The 27,123-nt window shown below is 37.2% G+C and overlaps 1 protein-coding gene across 2 annotated transcripts in view; it reads left to right on the forward strand.

Annotated features, from left to right (window-relative positions):
- GABRB3 (gamma-aminobutyric acid type A receptor subunit beta3) overlaps positions 1-22,287 on the forward strand; it is a 219,111-nt gene extending 196,824 nt beyond the window's left edge. For both annotated transcript variants that reach the window (XM_072737024.1, XM_072737025.1), the window contains exons 7-9: positions 1,910-2,062; positions 8,681-8,925; positions 17,705-22,287. In XM_072737024.1, coding sequence (XP_072593125.1) covers positions 1,910-2,062; positions 8,681-8,925; positions 17,705-18,046 — 740 coding nt within the window. In that variant the 3' untranslated portion in view covers positions 18,047-22,287. The remainder of the gene's footprint in view (positions 1-1,909; positions 2,063-8,680; positions 8,926-17,704) is intronic.
- Positions 22,288-27,123: the final 4,836 nt, after the last annotated feature.

Raw genomic sequence — 27,123 nt, forward strand, 5'->3', positions numbered from 1 at the left:
ATTAGTATCAAAAGAACTTGAATAAGTAAAAACAATAAGTGGAATAAAAAATGAGAAGAATGAATCAAATCATTTATGAGATTACATACAGAGGAAAAACAAACATTTAGGAAGTATAAAGTTAAAGATAGTGATTGAAAAGGACAAATTTTTCCCAAAGAAATTAGAGAAGGTTATTTTTACGAAATATTATGGAACATTGTCATGTTTACAGGGTGAGATAGTTCTATAAAGTACTTATAGTGGTGTGTACACTCTTATGATTCTTTGGCAAAGCAATTTAGCATTAAATATCAGAAGCCTAAACATTGGCCCAGCAACTCCTCTTTTGGCATATTCATCCTAAGGAAATAAGTCCAAATACAGCAAAAGAACTCTAGTCAAAGATATTCCTAAGAATATTATTTACAGTTTTATAAAAATGGAAATAACCTAAATTTGTAGCATTCAGGAAAATGTATTTATAAACTTGAGTACATATGTGTATATTTGAAGGAAAATTTGGAAGAATTTTAAATTGTGTTTATAAATAGTTTGAAATAAGTATGAAAATATTTATGCTCTGATGAGAGTATGCTGTATACATTTGATCAGAGCTACATAAAAAAAATTATACATACACACAAACAACTGGAGGAAATTTCACAGATTTTCAGCCTTTAGGTGCTTAAGCCTCTTAGGTAACTTATTTTCTCCCTTATATAATTCTGGCTGAAAATGGTTGATGCCAAAGTAGAAGCTTGGAGATAAAAGTCTTTCATCTTGAACATAGAGTAGTCATATGAGTGAATCAGATTGCTAAAGAAAAGAATATAGGGATAAAATCAAAGAGGACATGGAATAAAGTAAATAATAAAGGAAAATGCATATATATGGGTGCAGGGGGAGAATAGGAACTTCTCAGTCTTGGAATAGAAAACGGTCAAGAGAAGCAAGGTACAACAATCTCAGGAAGGGAGCATCATCCATCAGTGACAGTGAGAGGGAAAGAGGCAAGGAAGTTGGTGATTAGAGAAAATCATTGAATTTTCACTATTTGACCTTCCAGCAGCTTCATTAGAATATAGATGGGGAGCTGGGAGGTTTGGGACTGATAATGTGGATAATTATAAGGGACTGATAATGTGGACAGTTGAAGTGGGTAGGAGAAAATGTAGCCTATCCTTGCTTTGCTCTAAGAAAAGCAAAAGCAAACAAAGAAGTCAAATACAAAACTAAATGTGGCATGATTAATGAGTGGGCTGTTTTCTTATATCTGTGATAGTGGGGTTCCAAAAGTGTACTAAGTGGGCTGCACACATCAGATTAGCACTGGGACTCACAAGAAAGTGGACAAGGTGCTTTCTGAGGCTCTCCTTAATGTCTTTTCTGTAGTCAGAGTAGGGTATCACAGTGTACACTGCCACCTTCTGTAAGATTGGACTGGCTTCTGTGCCTCTCCAGGGTACCTCTGAGATGTCCTTAGAAGAGGATCAGTAATTCAAATATCTGTGTACAGTGTTGCTCTAGATGGGCTGAAGGGACTAAAAGCCATTTTGCTCAATAAGACCTTGAGCCAAATCTCCCCTATTTACAAAGGGGAAGAAAACAGGCATTAATTAAACAATAAACAAGACACTTGGCATGGTTCTGTATTCTAAGCCAAAATTTTTCTCAGTATTTTCCCAGAGATAGTTCTCAGGTGAGCACTTGGCTTTAGAAGAGTACCCTCATTGTTTTCTTATAGACTGAAATGGACTCCTCACGCAGTTCTTCTATAAATGCCATTAGGCAGACAGAAGCATATTGCATGGGCCACCCCTCAGTTCATGAGCTTTTCAAATGCATGCTGTTGAACCATGGAAGTCAAAGCAAACTCTTTTGTCTGCCATGCTTTTTCTTCAGTGTAATCTTTGTCTGTTTACCATAGGTGCCTATCCTCGGCTCTCACTGAGCTTTCGGTTGAAGAGAAACATTGGATACTTCATTCTCCAGACTTACATGCCCTCTATACTAATTACAATTCTCTCATGGGTGTCCTTCTGGATCAATTATGATGCATCTGCGGCTAGAGTTGCCCTTGGTATGTGCTATTTTAAAATGATATCTAAAATGTAAAGTAACCTTATCATTACAGTATTAAGGAAGTTCAAAGGCTATAGTTCAACTATAATTTTTTGACATCATGACCAGTCTTGCCCATACAGTTTTAATCTTGAAACAGTAGTTTCATGCACAATTCCCTTCATGTGTTAATTTAATTATAAGGCTTAAATGTGAATTTTCATGACTATGAAAGGGAAAATATGCTTGCCAAATATTTTTATAATAAAACTATTTTTGACACTAATTTTAAAGCAAGGATTAACATCTCCTGTTCAAAATTGTTCTGTGGCCCAGAAAAAAGGCTTGCTCAATTGGGTATTCATCTTTTTTAAGTCAGAAAAATAATCAAATATTATAACATATAATTGGAATTACACAATTTAATGAGCGTTTAAATATGTGATTAGATTCTGAGTGATTCTCAAGAGCTCTAGAGTCTATACTGGCCACTGGTCATTTGGCAACTGGATTATTAGCTGATGTACAGTATATTTTATAGGTTCCAATAATATTTCTATTTTTATATTATTAAAGGAAGGCTTATATTTTAAAAAATTATTCTCTATTCAGCTAATTATTATAAAGCTGCATGGACAAAATAATCATTTAAATACATTTTAGATAAGTATAGAGCTGAAGAACAATCATCCAGTATATACCTTTTCTGGTCGGCTTGAATTCAATTCCTGAAAGCAAAATTATCAATTATCATCAATAAAAATTGATGGAAAATAATTATCAATACATTCACTGGTAAATTAGCTTACAGAGAACTATAACAATTTAAGGTTCCAGTTATCCTTCTTTTTTCCTTTTTTTGTTCTTTTTTGTTTGTTTTGTTTTGTTTTCCATCTTTTTACGGGACTTCAAGTTAATTGACACTTTTTTCCCCTAGGGAAAATGTGTGTACATGTGTGTATGTGGATGTCTGGTTTAGACTCTTAGGTGGCTTGCAGAGTTATATTCAAGATTAGATTAACACATAGGGAATCAGGTAACTATTCCTAAAAGTGTTAGGTGAATATAAAGCTAATTTGAGAAGAAGAAAGTATAAAAAAAGAAAAGTCCTAAATTGTTATATATTTTTAATGGATGTGGTAAGAAAAGCACCCCTAATAAAGATCTCCAGGATTCTTCTATGGCCTGTGGAAGTTACCCTGTAGCATTAGTCCTTTTTGTAAGTTTTGCCTCCCTTTTCTTTTTAATGCTACTAGATTACTCTTTGTTAAATTATTTTCTTTTCTTTGCACCTGGAAAAGCCCGACCTAAAGTGTATTTGAAGGGGCAGATCTAAGTTTTGCAGACCTGTTAGCTTCTACAATTTCAGAGTCTCTCTTTAAGAAAGAGAATTTAAAATAAACAAATATAAAATTTCTAGGACCCCACCCCAAGCCTGAGTGAGGTCTATGCAGATAGAGACTTGAAGCTAAAGCTTCTTGAGTTTCACATTGAATTGGTGTTGGAAAATTTGTCATTATTGAGATAGAAAAAGATAAGCAGCAAAAAAACTATAATTATCTGGCATCAGTAGGAGTGAGGTGTACTGAAAATGTGAATTTCTAAAATTTCAAGATATACAAGTTCTATAGCTCCTTAATTGTAAAACACTGTCTTCCATAATATTAAATAATCTATCTGAAGTGAGTTGTAGTTAACCCAACCTCATTATAGTATTTGAAAGTAGATTCCACTTTTTCTAACAGCACAACCTTATGATTATATACCTAAATCATTTTGTTGTGGCTTTGCGAGGACAAAGAAATGGTCTGCCCAGAGTTGCTTAGGCTTCACCACTAGAGGAATGCCAGGTTCTGACTGATGTCACAAGTCTGGGAGGCATATGTGAGCAAAGAGGCCAAAGTGAATGGGCATTTGCCAGTGTCAGGATGAACCTGAGGCCTGAGAGTCTTGAAGGCAGCTGTGACCCTAGGGCCACAGTGTCTGAGTAGACAACAGTCCAACAGGTCCAGCTCTCAGTGTAGAATACCAGTGTGCTCACTCCCTTTCTTCCACCTTGTGCCTTTGCACAACAGGATCTCCGAGCCTGTCACCAGGTCACCTCCAATTACTTAAGGAAAAGTATGTCATAGGGTCATGAACACCAGATAACCGCAGCACAATAATCATTAAGACCGAAATTTACCAAATACTCAGATGGCAGATTCTCTGCAAGGCTGTCAGTGGGGTTACTTTATCAAATGTTCTGCAGAATATGCATAGCACAATAAGCAATGTTATTATTCCCATTTTACAGAGCAGGAAAATTAGGTACAGAGAAGCTACATAACTGGTACAAAGTGATCTACTAAGAGTCAGAAGAACGATTTTAATACAGTTAATCTGACTCCCGGGTTCTTCCCCTTAACTGCTACAGGTGATTCCTGTGGTGTCAATAACAGTACATGCAAGAGTTATTTTATCTATTACATTCCAAAAAATCAAGGATTAAAAAGAAAAAAACTAAGCAAGAATTATTATTATTATTATTATTATTATTATTATTATCATCAAGGGATCCCAGAATCTTTAAAATGCTAATGTGCTCTGTGCGTCTTTAAGAAGATATGGCCATGACTTGGGGGCTTTTTAATTGGAGAAATCCTTCTCCCCCATCCCCGTTCCACCTGTCCTGTCTTGTACCACGCCTTTTAAAATGCTTTGAGTGCTGTTACCAGCATCCTTCCTGAATAACTGTACCATGATGACTGCACCTCATTTCTAAATGAGATCTTAGAGGTATAGGTCTATGCAGAGGGGTGTTCAGCAAAGACATTCATGGAGTACCCTCTCTGGCTCAGGACTCTTTTGGACCTACAGCTGTCTGAGGTTGTCTCTCTATTGAGAACGGAAACACTGGTCCTTCAGAAAGCTGTGTCGCATTACTGTTCTCTTTGCTTCAGGGTTTTCTGCTTCTAATGATCAGGGGCTGATGCCCAGATCTGTTGAACTGTTAGTGTTACAAGCCATGAGACTGCAAAGTTCAAAGTTGTAATTAGATGGTCTTCCTCAAAACCCTGAAGTCCACTTATCAGTGAATAATAGTACTGGCCTTTTTAAAAGGGAAAATTTAAACTAATTTAGGCCACATTATTTTGATCACAAACAAGAGAAATAAAGTATATTTTGATTAAATCATGCAAATTATATTTTTATTTCATAGTCATCTTCACAAATGCAGTTTTTTCAAATACAGTATTTTATTAGCATAATCTAAATAAATAATTTGATGCTAACAATTAGTAGAAATATTGAACAGATTGATCAGTATACAAAGAACATGGAAAGCACCATTCAGTCATCTCCTGTACTGCAGTTGGATGGGTTCCCTTAGAAGGCAGAAGTTCAAAGCAAGACTGTGGCTGTAGTTCTCTTGCCAGAAAACTGGAAGCTACTAAATAATTTCTTTTTCTGTAATGATAATAATAAATATGATTATTAGTTGTTATTAGTGTTAACAATGCCAGTTACCATTTATTGAGATATCACCAGTGGTTGTCAGGCATCACATTTAGACTTCACAACAGCTCTAGACAATGGTGGGGACCCATCAGAGCTCAGATCATGCTTCTGGGAAGTGGCAGAGCTAGGCTTTTGGCCTGGACCATGTGGCTATACCATCCAGGTCTGCGAATCACTACAATACAGCATCATTCACAATATTTAGATAGGAAGAAAAATGATACAAAGAATTAGTAAATGCACTGGCTTTTTAAACTTAGATTTCATGTGAGCCCCAACAAAGCACTCACCCCAAAACCATACTGTTAAGAGAGTCCTTGAGCTGAGCTGATGGGTCTGAGCCAGGGTGCTCTCCCGTTTTCCTCGGGGCTGCTTTTACCAGGCTGAGTGCCAGTGCTGGCTCTTATCCCTGTGTTCCTTCATCCCATTTCCCTGGACATTCACTGAGGCCTGTGTCATTCATATCCACTTAAAACAGTCAGCTGGAGAGCCAAAGCAATAGCTAAACCAATGCGTTCAAGCTTTTCAAATATCTTTGGAAGGAAAAAAATTATGGGAGCAAAAATCACAAAATTTTTGAATAATGGTGAGAACACCTAATTTTGGAAAGTTTACATGGTGTTTTCACATTTATTTGTAAACTCTAATCATCTCATTGCCATTTTCAAATTTTAAAAGTCCCCAGGTGCACATGAATGTTACTTTAAAGGAAAATCTTAAAATATACTGACATTCAATTTCCATATATTCCATAGCTATCATGGTTTGCAGTTACACACAAAAATAGTTCCTCAGTGCCTCAATTCCTTCCTCTACTTTTAATAGCAGTTTAGAGGTGAGTGGAAGGAGAGCACATGCTAGTGACAGAAGCCTGGGCTTTACTCCCTGCCCTCCAGATAGTCCTGAGCCAGTAGAGATCTGTGGTCTGAAGGTTCTCTCTGTGGGACACGCAGGATAAGGATGCCTACCTCCAGCAATAGGATAGGAATCTGGAAGGCATCAAACTAAGATGCTTAGCAAATACAAACCCTCCACTGGAGGTTGGATGAGATCTGGAGGTTCAAAGAAGTGCCTTTGGTGGGATCATATGTAGAGGCAGTATGGGCTCTGCCCTGTCTCTTGTGAACACTGACCTCTCTGGTCTGCACGGTCCCCTAGTCTCAGTGACATTGTGTTTTCAGGTTGTTATGGCTGAGGGACCATAGCTAATGCTCTCACTTTCAAAAGTCTCCATTTTGCAGGAAGGCATGACATAACAACGAAACGGAGGTGTTTCTATTGAGTCCTAGAAGACACAGCAGTAATTGCATTCAGTGGCACCAGTTGAATAGATAGAAAGGAGCTAACCCTTTGGAGCTGTCTTGCTTCCTTGAAACTTCTTAATATTTTAAGAGAGAGCAAGTAAGCTGTAGTAGTTACTGTCCCACAAAAAAAGTGAGCAATCCATATCCTTCCTGCATGTGTGGCTTCGCTCAGTTCAACAAACTCTAGTCATGTCACTGGCTAGTCCTCTCCTCTCTATCGCTTCAGATTATCCAATATGAAATATTTGTATAGCAAAAAAAGTAGAATTGCAATATATGGTCCATGTGTGCTTTTAGCGACTAGACTTAACTCTGCTAGGAAAACAGATCATTCACACACTACTATCATCTAGACAAGTCAACATAATGACTTTTTTAAAAAAGGATCTGGTCAGCCCCCAGAGTATGGTGAGATTCTGTAGTTTGAATAAAATCATTTGGCCTTGACTTTACCAAGCATATTTTGAGAAGCTGGTATAGCCTCTTAGTTGAGGAGGGAAAGGACTCTGAGATAGTCTGTCCTCAGGAGCTTCCCTGAAGTACTGAAGTAATAAGTTCCCTGAACTTCCCTGAAGTTTTTTCTTAAAAAAAAAAAACAATTTTAATTATAATTCATTGATGTATGAAGAGTGGTTTACAATTAAATAACACTTTTGATTTTCATAGTTGAGTTTTTCTCATACTAATGTTGATTACTTTTCCAGTTCGTTTTTCAGAAATGAATTGTGCAACTTGATGAACATGCATACATTTTTATATTTTTGGAGGACAGGGAAAAAAAGGCAAAAACCAGTTAAAAAAAGCAAATATACTTATTACATCTTAAAGATTTATACTTTACATGAAAGAAAATACCAAGACAATTGTTCTTTAAGAAATATACAATTCTAACATAGTTGTGCAATATATACATTTTTATTTTGACTTTATCTGCCAAAATAAACCTGGTACAGATGAAACCATCTTTTTATATTTACATATGGATACATTTTCATTATTTAAGGTTTAAAGTTATTTTAAACTTTACCCTCATGTTTATCTTTTAACTCTAGATGTTTAGTCTCTAAAATTGTTTAAAATGGATCTGCATTAATGTACATGAAGGGCAGAGTCCTAAATAGTCATGGATGCAGGTATTTTCTGTGTGCAAACTGAAATAGCAAAGATGGGCCAGGGTGCTCAGTTTGAGGGATCTTGCTTTCTATTTAATGTCTTAACTGATGAGATTTTAAATATATTAACTTATAGCTGTATATCAGAATAGATAAATACATGAGCTCAGGACTGGATCATGTTCACTAACAGTTTTAAAAATCATTGCCTCATCCCCCTTGTTCATAAAGTATTGTAGTAAGAATTGTTTTCTTGTTGATAAAGTATTGTAGTAAAAATTGTTTTCTTGTAACAAGCAGGCTTACAGAACTCTCACTAATGGCCTTAGAAGATCCTTTTCTTTGATTCTTCATAGATTCATTCTTCTTGGAAGCTTCTCATCCTGACACACAATGTTTTGTGTTAGTTTCTGGGTTCATTTTCATTTCTTCCAACTTTCCTTTTCCACCTATACATCCCCATATATCCTCAATTCCTTCTCTCTATGAGCCAGGTGCCACTGGGTGGTGTTCCAAGAGGGAGCAGAGATGTCAGCTTCCTGACCTGAGGTGTGACCTGCTGCCCACGCAACACAGTTCATGCTCTATTACTTTATGATTGCCCAGTAATATTCAATCTGTCATCTCCAACTATTTCAAGCTGTTTGATAAATACAAAAGTGAAAAGTGAGGAATGGAGCTGCTAAGCTTCAGCCTCTCACCCTTCTGTTTCTTTTATAGGGATTACAACTGTGCTGACGATGACAACCATCAACACACATCTTCGGGAGACATTGCCCAAAATCCCCTATGTCAAAGCCATTGACATGTACCTCATGGGCTGCTTTGTCTTTGTATTTCTGGCCCTTCTGGAGTATGCCTTTGTCAACTACATTTTCTTTGGAAGAGGCCCTCAAAGGCAGAAGAAGCTTGCAGAAAAGACAGCCAAGGCAAAGAATGACCGTTCCAAGAGTGAAAGCAATCGGGTAGGCCCTCCACCAGCTTGACCACTCACCCATCATTCCTTTCACAGACCCATCCTGCCACCTCCCAGTCATCAGTCACTACAGTTACTTATGTGACCTTTAAGTAGGAGTTGTGTGGACTTTTGTTCATAACCTAAAATGTTGCCCCCGGCAAGTCACTGAATTTTATATAAAACCAAAATTAGTGCAGAACCTGGAGAAGCCACAAGCTTCTAGTTTCCTATGAAAAGAACAGATTATGTGAATACCATGTGGGATGTTAGCCCTAAACCTGACATGTAAAAGCATGTTTCCAAAATGTTGCAATATTCCTTTAGTGATAAAATTACAAATTTGATTGTCTAGGATGCCACTGTTCTTTTACAGTGTTAATAGACCCCTCTCTCATCCACCCTCTATCTGGCATAGTCCCCAAGGTTCTTAGGGCAAAGCAGGAGCAGTGCTCTGTCCAAGGGATCTCATAGATATGCCCTGGTCCTATCCCCTGCCAGATGTGCTCACAAAAAGTCAGAGCCTGGCAGACCCAGGCTTTAGGAAGCCTTTGGGCTATACACTCTAAAAGAGACCGTAAATTAGGTCCACCCTCTCCAGTCCAGCTTAGCATCCTTACATCCTTCCAGTTACAAAGTGATTTTGCAACTACATGTCATTTCAGTTTATTTTTTAATAATATATGTCATTGCAATTAAACAGTACTTTAATGAAAGGACATTATAGTTTCTATATAATTTCTGTCTTTATCTTTCTACCTCTTGCACTCCATCAAGTTCTCAAAAATATATTTCTCCCTGCTTATGTGCTTGCTCCTATATTTCTTTATTATTTAATTCTTCTTGCTAAATTTACTTATTTCTCAAGTCTGTGGTTTTTCCTTGCCTTCTCTCACGCTCTTAATGCATGTCATGGGTCTGTTCCTTAGAGGAATACAGCAGCTCCTTAAAGTATTTGCTGTGTCCATAGACCACTGGTGGCCCAGAATAGGTTGACAAACATTCATGAATGAATACAGGCAGTTAAATGAATGTAAATGGCTCCCCTCCTTTCAGCAAAACATAAATAGAGTTGGCAGAGAAGCCCAGGATCTGTGAAGAAAATCAGGCTTCCACAAGCAAAATTACCCTGAACTTCTTACTGGAAAATATACTTAGTACCACACTGTTATGTTCCTAAGTAAGTCTGCATCCTACTATGAATATATCCATCCATGAATATGCTTTGGTCACACTATTTCCAAGGAAACTAGAATTCATTACATCATTATTGTTTCCATCACATAGATATGCAGATACATATACAATGCTTTTTTTTTCCAAATTCCCTCATAACTTAAACAGATTATAAATTTGTTTCCTTTCTTCTAAATGATATGATTTAGAACAGTCAAATTGTTGTGCTACAGAAATACCTTTTAGAGTGTGAAGCTTAAAATTAAAAGCAAAAACAGAAACACCTCTAACATGCACAGAGATAAGTAGGAGAATGTGAAAAATATTTTATGTCAGATATTATATTATAAATCAGGTGTAGAGGAAAATTTATTCACAAGGCCATTTTTATTGTTTCCCTGAAAAATTGATTCTATGTTTTCCCAACAGCTTTGTTAAAGCCTTTAAATGTTCCTATTTTTAAAAATCTGTAATTGTAGATCAGCTGTTAAGGTCTGAAGTTGATATACAGGTGCATAGATACTAGTTTTAAAAGCATATTTTATATCCTTAAAAATAAGCATTAAAAATTATCTAACTGGGGGGATTCCTGGGTGGCTCAGTGGTTTAGTGCCTGCCTTTGGCCCAGGGCGCGATCCTGGAGTCCCAGGATCGAGTCCCATGTCGGGTCCTGGCATGGAGCTTGCTTCTCCCTCTGCCTGTGTCTCTGCCTCTCTCTCTCTCTCTCTCTCTCTCTCTCTCTCTATGTCTATCATGAATAAATAAATAAAATCTTTAAAAAAAAACTTAGCAGTCTGTTAAAAAAATTATTTCTGACCCACATCTAAGAATATAGTGATAATTTTTAGATGGGAATGAATTGCCCAAAAAGCTCATGTCATGTGATGTGTATGAGTTAAGGGAAAGTGAGAAAAGAATCACAGACTTCATGCAAAACAGAAATGGTACTATGCACTGGCCAACACCTTCAAGAATTCTTTGTAATTATAATTATTTGGTCATTCACTTTCAGTGATATCTTTCAGGATTGTTAGTGTGGCCATCATCAGCCTCAGGGAACCCCATCTGCTTTATAGATGGGAGTCCTGAAGCTGGGAGGGCTCCACCTGTCCTTGGACTGATGGAGGACACTGGGCTGGTCTCAGGGATTTGCTCTGCCATAATCTTTCTGAGGTCACCTTTGTTATTTTATAAGGGATGTCAGAGTGGTAACCTCAGGGGCTCTGCAGGCCAGCAAGGGGGATCTGTGCCACCAATGACTATCTTTGGGATGATGGTGTTATTGACCTTACTATAAAATCTTAAGTATATTTTCCTTATATTCAGTAGTTTATACTATTTTAACTTAGTGGTTAATGAATGCTCAAAATGTTCACATATTCACTTAGTTTCTCCTCAGACTAGTGGTGCAATGTAAATCATGACTTTACTTTATTTGTGCATGACCTCCTTTGCTTTCCTGAATTGCTTCAATACTCAAAAGTTAGCCTTTGATTATGGTTCATGTATTATGGTTCCTATCCTTTGATAATTTTCAACTGACTAATTGATATTTGAATTTCATGAAGTGGCAGAAAGTTGTAACTCCTGCCAAGGAATCAGAGCAGCAGATTTGACATCATTCCCTTTCTAAAGAATAAGAGTTCTTTCCTCATATGATAAATACTTTTTAAAATTTTTCTAATATAATATTTTACTTACATAGAAGCTTGAAAGTAATTAAAGAATGGGTATTGATTAAGTGCCAATCTGGTGACAGATTCTAGAAAAAATGAAAACCCCTTTGTGACATATTCTGCATGAGATGTTTTCCACCTTTGAATATTTGTGCTTGTCAAGGTTATAGAACAGGAAGAAAGACTATATTAAAATCATTTATTCTAATTATAGTAAATATGAGACAAACTTCAAAATGTGAAGTATTCATGAAATGCCTTATTTTTTTTCATGAAATGCTTTAAAAAATTCAAGTCGTCATCTGTCATTCTATACAGGGCATTTCAGTCTTGTGTTTCACCAACATTACTTACACCTGTTTTAAGATTTAAATTTAAGATATTCAGAAGATATTAGCATCTTTTGAAGACATATTTGTTTAAAATGTTTGGTTTCTACAATTTAACACATTTTGATAATGCTTTAATTATTTTAGAAAAAATCTCATAATTTTGTTGGAAATTTTCTACACATTGGCTCACTTTTAAGTAAAACTTATGTAACTATATAGAACTGTTAAGTCAAAAGCATCCAAACTAATTTACACTAAGCTCTTATTAGCCAATATATGTTGAAGTTCCTTTCAACATTATTTTTTTCACCCACTCTGAAATAGAAATCATGAAAAATAGTATTGGTTCTTGAGACCTATACCTTACATGAGCTGTGTCCTAAAACAGTGGCAAGTTAGTCTTAAATGTCCAAAGTACCCAAGAGCACTATGATTTTGTAAATTACTGATGATATTCGGATTGGTTTCCCTTAAGGTTAGATGTCCTTCACTAGAGTCAAGCACACAGACTTAGATCTCTGCCCTCATGAAGTCTTTCCCCAAATGCAGAGCACTGGCCTCAAGGGACTTGAGAAGACAGGATATTAATTCATACAAATTTGTCATTAATTCTTGAAAAATCAACTCAACATTCATTTGACCTTATTTCTTATATTTTCTCTATTCTCCCTCTGTGCTTCCTAAAATAACTATCATTATCATCTCTTTGCCTTGGATTCTCTCTTTCCAGAATCTCTTTCTTCTTTGTCCACATCTTTCCCTTCTTCAAGACTTAAACCAGATGTTCTTCTCCATGACATTGTCCCTGATTTTTTTTTCTACCTCTTGTTTCCATCATGCCTCTGTCACTCCCTTCTTCAAGAAGTTGGTTTTGTCCATGTTCTCCCAACTCTCATGGCACATGCTTTGCACTTGTGAAATGGCATGTTGCATTGCATGTGGCCACCACGCCTTCTTTGCTAAACAGCATTTGATTCTTTGCATCTACCAAAATATCCACACCATGGCTCAGATGTGGTAAATGCTCATGGAATGTGTGTCCATGAATGAGTGGTATTTGTTATCAGAACACCATGTTCTGCTGAGGTGGTGTCTTTTTTCGCTTTAGAAGGAGAAGGTTCTTAAATGCATCTTTTTAAAGCCAGGTGAAGCTAAACATTAGAACCATTGACATTGATCAGAATTAGCCTGTCACAAAATATTCCCCTCCTTTTCTTTAAAAAAAGACTTGTCTTCATTTTGGTATTTCATTCTACAAAGTCATTGTTTATAATCTCTAGATTTTAATTAAAGGAGCTTCTCATATGGCACTTTTATAACTAAAAAAGAGACAGTATTGTTGGCATGTATATAAAAATGTGCTTAAGGTTCACTGTGCAGTAATTTTTTTAATGTGCTTTTGATTACTTGAAACTCTCACCTGCTAGACCTCTTAAGAGTAAGGATATTTTCTTATTCCCCTACTATGGTCTCTCACCTAGCACAGGGCATGGTACAGAGCAGATATACAGTAGTTTTTTACATGAACAATCCCAAGAGTATGGACACTTCATGTACATGTCTCCAATGATGTATCTACCTTCCTATGTGGACCACTGGGCTTTTTAACTCATGCTTTTGTTGGATATAAAATATTACATAAAATGGAGAGAACATTTTTTAGAGCTAACTGATGTTTTCTTTTTTTTACCTTTAGGAAAATAATTTCAGTCCTTTGAGATTCTAATTAATATATGGTAAATCGTTTATTATTATTTGTAAGTATGAATTCCACATGACAACTTAAAAAAATCAAGAACCTTCCACCTTTGGTTATTCTCTGACTTGACTTTAGATAAATTTTGTTTTAAATATATCAGCTTGCTATTTAAGAAAGTCTATGTAAAATACTGGTCAGTTAAATAAAATCTAATTGAGCCAATTTGCTAAATGATCTGTTTGTTAAATCTCCTTATATGATAACTTAATCTATTTTTGTCATGATTCAAAAACAAATATTTAGTGGAGTATTTCCACCTATACACTGCAATGAGCAGTACTAAAATACTCTGATTGACTCTTTCTCTAGAAAAATATGCCCAAGTGAGCCAGGCAGCTTATTCACCAACCTGTTCTTGCCTATGTGGCATAAAGCATGATGGAAGATGCTGGAGAGAGATAAAGACTACTAAGAGGGCTCTCTTCTCTAGAACCCTGCTTTTAATTTTCCTTTGTATAAAGACCAGTTCAGGTGACCCCATAGTGCTCTCCTCTCTGCTGACTTAGGAGCTAGCTGCCCATAGCTTTCAAAGCAGGTTCAAATCATCCCTTCCCTAGGGACAGTGACTACCAGTGCAGAAGACATGCTCCTGCCCACTCCCTTGCTGGCCTTTCCTTTGTTGCCCCCTCCCTGTTCAGCCATACCTTAATGTGTGTCTCAGGGTTCTCCTTCCACAGCCTTTTCTTACATTGAGAGGCTAACTCCCAAACCACTGGATGCTTCACTGATCCATAAGACAGGCAAACAGACATTTTTTTTTTTTTTTTTTTTTGGTGAGAGTTTTCCTACTAACCATTCCAGGACAAGAGAACAACAAAAGAAGAGATATAGAACACATGTTCCAAATTCTTACAAAGGTCTAGCATTTCCTGGTACTTTTGAGACATACATCCCATTTGAATTTTTCCCTCTAGTGGATTAAGAAACAAAAACAAAAAGCAGAACTCACATTCTGTTAGTACTCTGTCGCTACCTCCAGGAATGGGACTCCATGAAGGGCCTTCTCCCCAGTATCTGTGGTGTTTTCTTAGTCCATTTGCATTTCCTAGTATCCTCAGGCTGGCTGGCTCCCAATCTAAGGAGACCATAGGTCTTCATAGTCCCTTCCCACTGTGGCGCTGCTCACCCTACAATTCAAAGGCAGCATCACTGAAGAAAACTGAACACAGCCCAGGCTAATGTGTGCCCCACCCACCTGAGCCCCACATGGATGATGTCAGTGTTCTGCAGAGAGCTAGGGAAGGGCCAGGAGGCCAGGTGGGAGCAGAGTGGCAGACTACTCTCTCTCCACTCCTTTCCCACCTTCTTCATTGAGAAGATACAGAAATGAATGATGATGGCAGAGCAGCACTGCTCTGTGGACACAACAGGTTGGGAGTTCTGGGATTTTTTGCAGTGGCCAGAGGGGAGCCTTGCTTACAGCCTCTTGGCATTTTGCCTCCAGACCACCCTAAAGGAAACAGAAGGAGTGGAGTGTACTACCAACAGAGGTCTACCTCCTTACTTCCTCCTCTCAAATGCATCTTCTACTCTTTACTCTGTAGCTTGGGTTGTAGTTCAGAAGAATGTCACTTTTCTACCTAGAAATCACTGTTACTTTTTACTACCTGCAAGGTAAAATTGGCATTCCTTAAATGCAACATAGAGAAACCCTTACTGGCTTGACTCTTCATCAAGGAGTGTATTTTCTTATTTTAAGAAAGAGGGAAATGACAGTGATATGAATGACTATCAACCGTGAGCTTGGCACGTGCCAGGATCCCTTCTCTTCAAAATCCCACTCAGCTAGTTTGCCTTTCTCAAACACTTTAGACATTTTTCAAGCCTTTGTTTATAACATTTTTTTCCTTCTTTTTGCTGAAAAAATCTCTACTCGTTCTTTGAGGCCCAACACAAATGCATTTTTCCTCTGAAATCTGTCTTTCCTCTTTAGTAGTTTTAATTGCTACCACAACAAATTCTTACAAACGCAGCCACTGAAAAAAAAACACCTAGTTCTGTTGGTCAGAAATCCAGTGCAATGGGGCTTAGCTGGGTTCTCTGCTGAGAGTCTCAGAATGCTGAAATCAGGGTGTCAGTGGGGCTGTGTTCCCTTCTGGAGGCTCTGGGGATAGACCACTCTCGAGGCTGTTACAGGTTGTTGACCACAGTTTCTTGTGATTCTAGGACTGAGACCCTTGTGCTCTGTTAGCTGTCAGATGGGGCCAGTATTTGCTCCTAGCAAATGCCCCATTTCTTCCTATACTTTACCTGCAGTGCCCTCTCTCAATAGTGAATCCAATTCTCATGGTGCAAATTCTTCTGCTCTCACCTTCTGCCACATCTTTCACTCTTGCTTCCAGCTGAAGAGTATCTTCTACTTTCTAGGCCTCATGTGATGATATTGGGCTAGCCCACCTGAATAATCCAGGCTAACCACACTATTGTAAAGTTCATAAGCTTAAATATATTTGCAGTGCCCTTTTTGCATGTAAGGTGACATATTCACAGGTCTGGGGAGTAAGGGGTGACATCCTAATGACCATACCTCTCCTTCCCCAAGCATAATTGAACTGTACTCCCAAACCATGGGGTAGATACCCCCGAATCTGTTTTGGTGCCTTTGTGCCAGAGCCTGAGTGGCCCCCAGATTTTTGCAGCCCTTCCTGAGTTTGGGCTACCTCAGTGTCTGGGGGTCACCCCACCTGTGATCTTGGCACTGGTTAGAGGTCTGCACAGGCACCTGCGTTTTCTGAGTTGGGAATCTTCTCTCCCCACCTCACCTTCTTCATATCTAGCATAATGCCTTTAATGAAACTAAGAAATATATAGAAGATGAACACACAAATTAATATGTTATAAATTATTTCTCCACAAAATAACTAATTTTGTGAAAGTTTCATGGAAGAAGCCATAGGCACTTAATCTAGTTCTAGAAGAAAGGGTAGGCTCTCCACAGACAAAGAAGGCAAGGAAGAAAAGATAGGTGGGGAAGCATAAAGCATCCTGGAGAGCAGTGAGATCTAGCAGAGTGTAGAATGGGCTGTGTGGCCCTGAGAGGGGTTGGCACTGCTCAGAGAGGGGATTACAGACAACTTAGAAAGGGCTCCAGGGGCAGGGGTGTTCCCTTGCCTCAGGCATGCTCCATGGAGGTTTCATGGCAGACCAACATATAAGCAAATAGACCATTGACAGCATCATGAAAGGTGTGAAGCTGTATTTAGCACAGAATAAAATGTTATTTTAAAGTTTGACTCCAATGTGGGAGAGAACTGTAGTCTATCTTAAATACAATCCTTAAAAAAGAAGGCCTCACAGACCAGGATTGGGCAAGAAGATCATACTTGGGCAGGAGTCTGTATCTAACCCATCAAAGTCATCAGGAGTGTCCATTCATCATGGGAGTATTTGCTTATTTCTCCACAGTAATGTGAATATCTTTGTAGAGTCAGAAAAGGGGACAAGGTGACTTCTAAAGAAGAATGAGAGAGTATAGTTTCTATACAATGTCCAGTTGTGAAAAATGATTGAAATACCTAAGTTAACATCTTGAAAGGAATTTGTACTTTAATTTTGTCTTCTGTAAAAACTTGTATCCATAATAGGAAATTTCAATTTTAAAAAGCCCCTTTATTTAACCTAATCTCCTATGTGAGAATTTTTAAATTGGGGAAATAAAATCTCTATAAACTGTAGTTAAGCCTTCAAAATGACATTTTCCATGAAAACAGTGCTGGGTTTGGTGATGTGCAATTTCTCATAATGTATGTGACATGATTGTGTGATATAATTATGTGCTGGGTCTGTATATCAAAATTAGAGTAATGGCATGCTAGCTGTGTAATGATGCATATTTTTTTCAATTAGGTGGATGCTCATGGAAATATTCTATTAACATCACTGGAGGTTCACAATGAAATGAATGAGGTCACAGGCAGTGTTGGTGATACCAGGAATTCAGCACGACCCTTTGACAACTCAGGAATCCAGTACAGGAAACAGAGCATGCCTAGGGAAGGGCATGGGCGACACATGGGGGACAGAAGCATCCCGCACAAGAAGACCCACCTACGGAGGAGGTCTTCACAGCTCAAAATTAAAATCCCTGATCTAACCGATGTGAATGCCATAGACAGATGGTCCAGGATCGTGTTTCCATTCACTTTTTCTCTTTTCAACTTAGTTTACTGGCTGTACTATGTTAACTGAGTGACTGTACTTCATTTTTCAAAGACTTCATTTAACACTGAGTGAAATATTACTCTGCCTGTCAAGTTTTTATACCTGTACACACACAGACACACACACACAGACACACATATATACATACGCAATTGTATATATATGTGAACTTTCTCAGCATATATATAAAATACACGTGTATATGAGGATGTATGTGTATATGTTTATACACACAGGTGTAAGTACCCATGTGTATGTAAAACAAATACACATACATATATACATTTTGCAGCTATGGACAACACAGGATGTATATTAAAGAAAGTCATAGTTTTTTCTTTTTTAATTGAAAGGGACAAGCATCGTCTAAATATTATGCCTTGAGAATGAGGGTGTGAAACACAATATCATCTCAAAATGTGTCGTTTATTATCATAAGTTAGATGTTTTAGTTTAAAAATCAGAAAGATACTCTTAGTTAATCTTCAGAAACTCATACAGTGATATTGCTAGTTTAAAATGAGTCACATACTTCATATCCTTTCTGTTCACTAAGCGAAGGCTTTTCAGCTTTCTTGGTGATGAGATTCGCTTTCATCGGGCATACTTTTTCTGTAGATAAAGTGAGCCACTGGTGTGTGCTCACCTGTCGTCTTAAGCATAGATAGATCCCACATTGATATCTGAACGCCCATCTTTTGAAAACCCATTGGGAATGGATGGCATATCATTGTAAGTACTTTGATGTACAGTATTTTTTTGTTCACTTGGAGTGGATCCAGCTTACCTGTCATGCAGGAACACAGTGGCATGTTTTGGCAATGTTTAGTTGACATTTCAATCACTGAAAATGTGCTCCACATCTTGGATGGATTTCTAGGCCTGATATCTAACAGAAAGCATAGACGTCTCAGGTTATTTGTTACTCTAAGGTAAAACCATCTAGGATGATTTTCCCCCTTGTCTTTATGTTATCAATCACTCTTACAACATTGTATGTTAATATAAAATATATTTGCATAACATGCATATATATGTATATTTACCAAGATTTTATTTCTTAATGCTTGCTATCATGGCAGCATGCGATGTCATATTTTCCTTTACGTGATGTAACTACTTTCTGTTATCTAGAATTAAGATTGAAGCTTAAAACACCTCTACTCTTCAATTTCAGAAACCAAGAAACATCTTCATACCTTTATTTCTGTATCTGATATATTTCATAAGCACATCCAACTACTCCTAGTTTAACTAGGATGTTGCAGGAACATGACCAGTACACACCACGCATCACCTAGTGACCCATGACCGTTCTCTTGAGGCAAAGGAGAGCAACCTGACAACAAACACAGTCACTTTTGGTTCCTTCTGATCCACAGCCTCATCAGTATTTGGACTTTTTAAAGCTCGTAGAAACAAGACAAGGTGCACCGGTTTCATAGACGCAACCTTAACTTACTATTTAGATGAGATCTTTCTAAAGAAAAAAAAAAGAGATGATATATTTTTTGTAAACAATATTTCTATCACAGGCCTCCATAAACTGAAATGACTACAGTTGTGCAAACAGATGTCACAGTGAAGTTAAGCATTTGGAGAAAAAAAAACCTAAATATTCAGGAAAGAACTGCTAAATTAATACTTTATCCCAACATGCCACATATGCCTCACCCTCTCTGTTCTATTCTAAACCAGTTACCAAAATCTCACCCAGTACTCAGCTGGCACCAGTTTTCTCCATGTAGATAGAGACACCACCTTCCCTAAGGATGCATGTAGTGTGGGCTATCACCATAAGCTGACCACTACTTGATTTTTCTTTGCCAGCCATAACAACCTTTAATTTGTGGGAGTCTGTCACAGTTCAATAACCACTGTCAGGTAAAACATAACCCACAAAATTTCATACTAGAAACAATGACCAGTTTTATACCCTTTTCCTTCCTTCATTGTGACCTTTCTTCAACATCTTCTACCCACTGATCTCTGGTTTTATTTTTATCTGGAGACTAGCCAGTGATTTCTTGGTCTTGGGCTTTTCTCTGACAATCTTTTTTCATGGGTAACAATGAGGGATCCTAAAAGTTAAACAGATTGGAAAAAACCTTGTAAGTGGCCTTATTGTTAACATGTTAAAGAAAAAAAAGACATTTATGAAGACCTTATCCCTTTCAATACTTCAGGTATCTTTTTCTGTATCTAATTATTCAAGGAGTGAGCTCCACATGCAGAAGAGAGACCCCAAAATGCAAATGAACATGGATAAAAGCAGTCAATGGTTGATTTAAGTGTGCAATTTATACTATTTTGAACTGTGACATTAATTCTTTCTGGGAGAAAAATGACTCAAAACATTTTTGATGCATAGTTGAGGTACCCAACTATCAAAGGCAGAGACCCCATGGGGCTCAGAAGAGCTGCAGTCTACTTACCAAGGTTTTCTGGATATAAATTTGCATGGTATAGTCATAATAGCTTTTGAGCTTTTTATATGCATTTGGCACCAAGACTGGGATCCACCACTTTGTAGACACTGCGATGAAGTTAACATAATAGCTATACTATAAATAGTGTTTGTAACTACACACATACACACACAAAAAAATACATACATATATTCTGTAAAAAAAAAAAGAAACAACTTTTTAAGATTCTTGGGTATGTGTTTGCTTTCCTCCATTTCAGAAGAAAATTACTTTTCTTCTAATAAAATTATTTTGTAGCTTCTCCATTTTTAAAAGTTGTGAGAAATATTGAGAAGTAGAACTCTGTGCTGACAGAAGAGAGTTGAGTTTGGTTCTCTGTTCTGTTACTATGACCTCTCATTACTCCACAGTAGTTACTGGAACCAGTGAGCAAACCGTATTGATGAATTCTGAACCCGGACCTCTGACATTAATGTGAGGTAGCTGTTACCCACGTCCAGATATCTTGAGTAAGGAGAAAAAAGTTGAATTTGGAATATAATGATATTTCTTTCTCAACAACTGTGCGTAATAAAAAGTTAATTTTCTATGTAGTCCTGTCTTTCCAAAATGCTTCACAGGGGCTTAAAATGTACAGAAGTATCTTGCTCTGTCAGTTTGTTATTACCCATATTCAGATATACTTGAGACAACTCAAGAGCCCTACTACATAAGTCCCTACAGAGAAAGACTGAAATGACTTGAGTAATCTTTAAAACAAGTGTTATTCTTGTTCACCGACCCCAGGACTGTAGAGGGGTTCCATTGTCTATACCATGAGACATTCATTTCCCCCAAAATCATAAATGAACTAGAAAGTATGTCCTGATACTATTCCTGTTAGGTCTGAAGATTACATGTACATCTGCAATATCATGCGTTTTTAATGCCAGCATCCAGATCTTTTGACATATTTAGTCATTCACATTAAAGGCACTTTTCCCCTATGCAGCTTTGGAATTAACATTTTCACCTAGGAGATATCTCAGAAGTGATGCCACAAACATTTGGGACTGGTTTTAAGGGGACAGGCACATGGCAGCTGTAGGTGTTCCTTTGAAGCATCTAGTAGATAACCCACTATGGGTGTTAGTCCCACTATGGTATGTTCGAAAAAAAAATATGTCCAACTTTGAATCTCCTGGCTTGAAATTATAAACCACTTAATAATTCTTACTTAATGCTCTACCCAAAGACAAGTTCATATTTCTGGCCATTTTTATGTAAGCAAAAGTGAACAATTGGTGAAATATCTTTTTACTCGTGGAATTGACTCTGGCTCTAATCTTATATGAGCCATCAGTCAGAGTGACGTTGAATCATGGGGCAAAGAGCTGCCCAGGTGGACTAAATTTTCCCAGGACACTAGCTAGTGTGCCTTGGATCAATTACCTCTTCTACTACATTGAAAGGTGCCATGTTTTCCAAAATGCTCAATTCCCAACACCTGGGTAAACAGTGACCTCCCAGAGAGTGGCTCACATAACATGCCTCTCCCTAGGGTGAGCCCCATAAACATGTTTTATCATTTTTGTCTCATATTTTTACTTCACAAGTCAGTGAGTGTGTTCAAGGTAAGTACAGGATTATTCTAGTAAGAATAGGCGATTGCTGCCATGATCAATTCCCATATTAATTTCATTTCATTGTAAAGATAAAACCCAATTTTGCTTAAGCACATTGATGTAATTTTTGGTATTATTTGACATGAAAAAAACAGCAAAATTGAGTGATAGATACAATATGAAACTTGTTGATGAATGAATTCAAATTTATTAAAAAAGAACTAACTGACTTAAATACGAAGACTGGTTTTTTTTCTTCCTTGACTATGTTTTGATGAAGTGGTGTGCTTATTTTAATTCCAGATATTTTTAGATGCACATGCCCATTCAGGTTACTTGGAAAAGTCAAAAGAAATAAGCTCAAAGCTGACTGTATGTGAGAACAACTGAACCATGAAGTTTCTTTAAAAATCATGATTTATTTTGAACTTCAAAAGACATCTAGACACACAGAGATCCAGCCTGTTCCTGTCTTCAAATAAAGTGTCTTCAAATAAAATAAAGAGAAATATTTTTATATTTAAGACCAGGGGCAAAACTTACCAATAACCTCTGGCAGAGGTGGTGCTTACTCTTACATTGGTCCTTACTCTTTAGGTTTTCAGTATTAAAAGGCAATTTCCCTTGTTTTCTCTCCAGTGAAAAAGTAGCAAGCAATGTTTGAATGAATGAATGAATGAATGAATCATCAGACACCTCAAGCCTGGTAGAACTTTTTTTTTTTTAAGATTTTATTTATTCATCAGAGACACAGAGAGAGAGAGGCAGAGACACAGGCATAGAGAGAAGTAGGCTCCTTTCAGGGAGCCCGACGTGGGACTTGATCCCACATCTCCAGGATCACGCCCTGAGCTGGAGGCAGATGCTCAACCACTGAGCCACCCAGGCGTCCCCCAGCTAGAACATTTATCGAGAAATATATCTGTAGGCTCCCAGAAAGGCTGCTGGCTCACCTGGAAATACCTTAAAACTAAAATTCCCCACTGTGGTTATCAGTCTTACAGAATGTCCTCAGCCAGTTAGTATACCCACACATTTATCTACTCTAAGCAAAATAATAAAATTCTTCAGTAATTCTTTACAGGGCCTGTTAACATTCTTTTTTCATTTGTTTTTATATTCCTTTTTTTATGAAAATACAAATCATTTTATTTTTTTTCAGCTGATGTTGATCTATTTGGCTAAATGCAGTTATTCTTCAGAGCTCATATAACAAAACAAAGTTTCAAACTATGAAATGAGGTTCCCAGTATTTTATAAATTGCCTGGACTATTGACTTCCACTGCTTGTTTTTTAATTATTTTTTTATTTTTTTTAATTAAAAAAAATTTTTTAATAATAAATTTATTTTTTATTGGTGTTCAATTTGCCAACATACAGAATAACACGCAGTGCTCATTCCGTCAAGTGCCCCCTTCAGTGCCCCTCACCCAGTCACCCCCACCCCCGCCCTCCTCCCCTTCCACCAACCCTTGTTCGTTTCCCAGAGTAAGGAGTCTCTCATGTTCTGTCTCCCTTTCTGATATTTCCCACACATTTCTTCTCCTTTCCCTTATATTCCCTTTCACTATTATTTATATTCCCCAAATAAATGAGAACATACAATGTTTGTCCTTCTCCTATTGACTTATTTCACTCTGCATAATGCCCTCCGGTTCCATCCACCTCGAAGCAAATAGTGGGTATTTGTCGTTTCTAATGGCTGAGTAATATTCCATTGTATACATAAACCACATCTTCTTAACCATTCATCTTTCGATGGACACCGAGGCTCCTTCCACAGCTTGGCTATTGTGGCCATTGCTGCTATAAACATCCGGGTGCAGGTGTCCCGGCGTTTCATTGCATCTGAATCTTTGGGGTAAATCCCCAGCAGTGCAATTGCTGGGTCGTAGGGCAGGTCTATTTTTAACTCTTTGAGGAACCTGCACACAGTTTTCCAGAGTGGCTGCACCATTTCACATGTTTTAATATTCCTGATCTACTTTGGGACCCAGACTTGGACATATTACATATTTCACACTAAGGCTTCATCTAAAACTAGATCATCTCTATAGGGGTATTTCTCACCTACTCCAGTAGGCTATAACACTATTCATTCAGAAGGCAAGTTTAAATTACCAGTAACTGCCAAAAAAAAAAAAAAAAGAAAGAAAATTTTCAAATTTTACCTGAGTTTAAGTCTTCATTCAAAAACAACCACTTTTGATTAATCAAAAAAGTCTCAATAAATGCAGAGCACAATTATGGCCAGAAAGCCTCTATGCAGAGTCTATTTGGTTCTCTGTCCCCAGGGCTACCATGGCCCCTGTACACATCTGGCACTGTTTTACAATTCTTGAGCAGGAGAGCCTGAGTCTCACTGAGATCCCAACCCCGGATCATGACCTGAATGAAAACCATGAGTTGTATGCTCAACCCACAGAGCCACCCAGACACCCCTAGCCTACCTCCTTTTTATCAGCTTCTAAAGGGCGAATGGGAAAGATTCTTCAGGAAGTTGGACTCAGACTCTATGGTCTTATTTTCTATATAAATAGATTCCATTTAGAATCCATGGACAAGCAATGTAAAGGGTACTTGAAGCAAAATGCAGTTCACTGAAGTGGGGTGGAGTGGGTATAGATGTGTGTGTGTGCGTCTTGATGCCAAATAGGAAACAAGTTAGTGGCCTTGGTAGCCAGATGATCATGAGAAAATATCTTTACAACTGAAATCTTCATTTCTGATTCCCCAGGTTTTTAAGCAGTTGTCTCTTAACTCCATTTTTTTAGATGAATATGTGAACACCCTTATCTTTTCATGAGTTTCTCTTTCCCCTTCTCACCTCCCATTTTCTGTTAACTCTAACTGTACTTATACATTACCAAGGCCAGACACATCTGCATTCTGCCTACAGTCACAAAATTATATTTTATTATCTATTATGTTTATAAATTGATTCTAAACAAAAACTAATGAAACAACCCACATTACTAAGTTATTCTTGGGCATAGTTCAATGTTCAGTATTTCATTTGAAGGCATAAAGATAAATCTTAGGAGAAGAAAAAAAACAACAGGGCAGCCCCGGTGGCGCAGCAGTTTAGCACCACCTGCAGCCCAGGGCATGATCCTGGGAACCCTGGATCGAGTCCCACGTCAGGCTCTCTGTATGATGCCTGCTTCTGCTTCTGCCTGTGTCTCTGCCTCTCTCCCTCTGTCTCTATGAATAAATAAAATCTTTAAAAAAAAAAAGAAAAAAAGCAACAAATACTATAGCTAATAGTTATTCTGACTGCAGTGGGTTCAACTGACATGTAAGAAAAGAAGCGTCCTGGCAGCTAATGTTGCATTGTAGAGATTGAAGACTGTCCCATTCAGCACAGTAGCTATATTTCAGATTTTATGATTTTATTTATAAATTAATTCTAAAATTTCAAAAACAATGAAAAGTTTGATCATATGTATGATATACTTTGATATATATATACACACATATATATATATATACACATATATATATAATTCAAAGCAAAGCTAAGCAGTTTGTTCTGACTTCTTTGTACAGTATCTCAGCCTTGAGCTATTTGAGGGAGAATCTTCCTTCCTAAGGTCCAGATAAAATGAATTACTTTTTCCTACACTACTTCATTTGATCCAAATCATACAACATGTATGTTTTGTTAAGACTTTCCTGGGTTTAATCCCTCCTGATCACCCACAAACATCCATTCTGGAGTTTCTAAGTTGCATTCTTTTTTCTTAACAAGGAAAGAATGGTATACTTTCTTGACTGTGTATTTAACATTATTGACCACCTTAGTCATTAAATTTATTGTTTGTTATCCTTTCTATATTTCTTCATGAAAATATTTTTCTTGGTATTAACTGACTTCCCATACAAATTACAACTGCTTTCCTTTTGGACCTGCTGCAAAATTTTCATCCTGTGATTTCCTTCCATTGAACTCCTGAATTAGTTCCATCAATTTTTTTAATAGCTCAAGTCTTCTCTTTCCTGGTTTTATTCTTCATTTGCCGAAGTTCATCCTCAGTAAATGTCCCCCAGATGAGTATGGGGCAGGTTTTTGAGGCTTTGCATATCTGAATTCTTTCTTTGGTCTTTTTTGTTTACTTGGTAGTTAGCTTGGTATTGGCATGGATTCAAAGCAATCTCCCTAGAACTTTGAAATCATTGTATAATTATATTTTATCATCCAGTAATATTGATAACAAGCTTGATGTCTGATTCTTATTTACTTATAGATACTCACCCCTAACTTCTCAACTCACCCAGGATTGAGGAAGAATTTAAGACATCCTCCTAGCATTGCATAAAGATGTATTTAGTAAAGAAAAAAAAAGATGTATTTAGTGAGAGAACTTTTTATTGTATTGTGGATTTTTAGTGAAACTCTGGCTCTAAAGCTCTATATCTCTTAGCTCTAAACATTTTTCTTCTGTTGCTTTTGAAGAAAATGTCCTGTGCCTATTTTCATGTGCTCCTACTAGTCAGATTTTGTATTTAACAGTTCTATACTCAACATATAATCTTTCTTATTGTAGTTTTGTGTCTGTTAGCTATGTGTTGAGAGATTGACTTTAACAATTCTATTTCATTTTCTAAATAGCTCTTTTGAGTCATTTATACCTGAATTTGTGTCATTTATAACAGACAAAAACGCACATATTTAAATTATAATTTGATGAGTTTTGATATATATGAAACTATCATCACAATCAACATCACAACCAAAATTTTACTTGTGACACTTTGTAGTATCTCCATCCCACTCTAGACACCGATTCCTGTTCAAGCAGCAAGTAATGTGCTTTAAACAATCAATGCAAACTAGAGATTAGTTTATATTTTCTAAAATTTTATACAAATGAAATAGATTGCACTCCTTTCCTCTAACTTCTTTTACATGGCATAATTACTTTGAAGTTCATTCATGTTGTTTTATGTATCAATACTTCACCACTTTTTATTGTTGGGTTGTATTCCATTGTTATGGATATCCACAATTTACCTATCCATTCACCCTTGACAGACATTTAGATTGTGTCCTCTTTTTGGCTCTTGTAT

The sequence above is a fragment of the Vulpes vulpes genome, chromosome 14 (genome assembly GCF_048418805.1).
Source record: "Vulpes vulpes isolate BD-2025 chromosome 14, VulVul3, whole genome shotgun sequence".
Lineage (NCBI taxonomy): Eukaryota > Metazoa > Chordata > Mammalia > Carnivora > Canidae > Vulpes > Vulpes vulpes.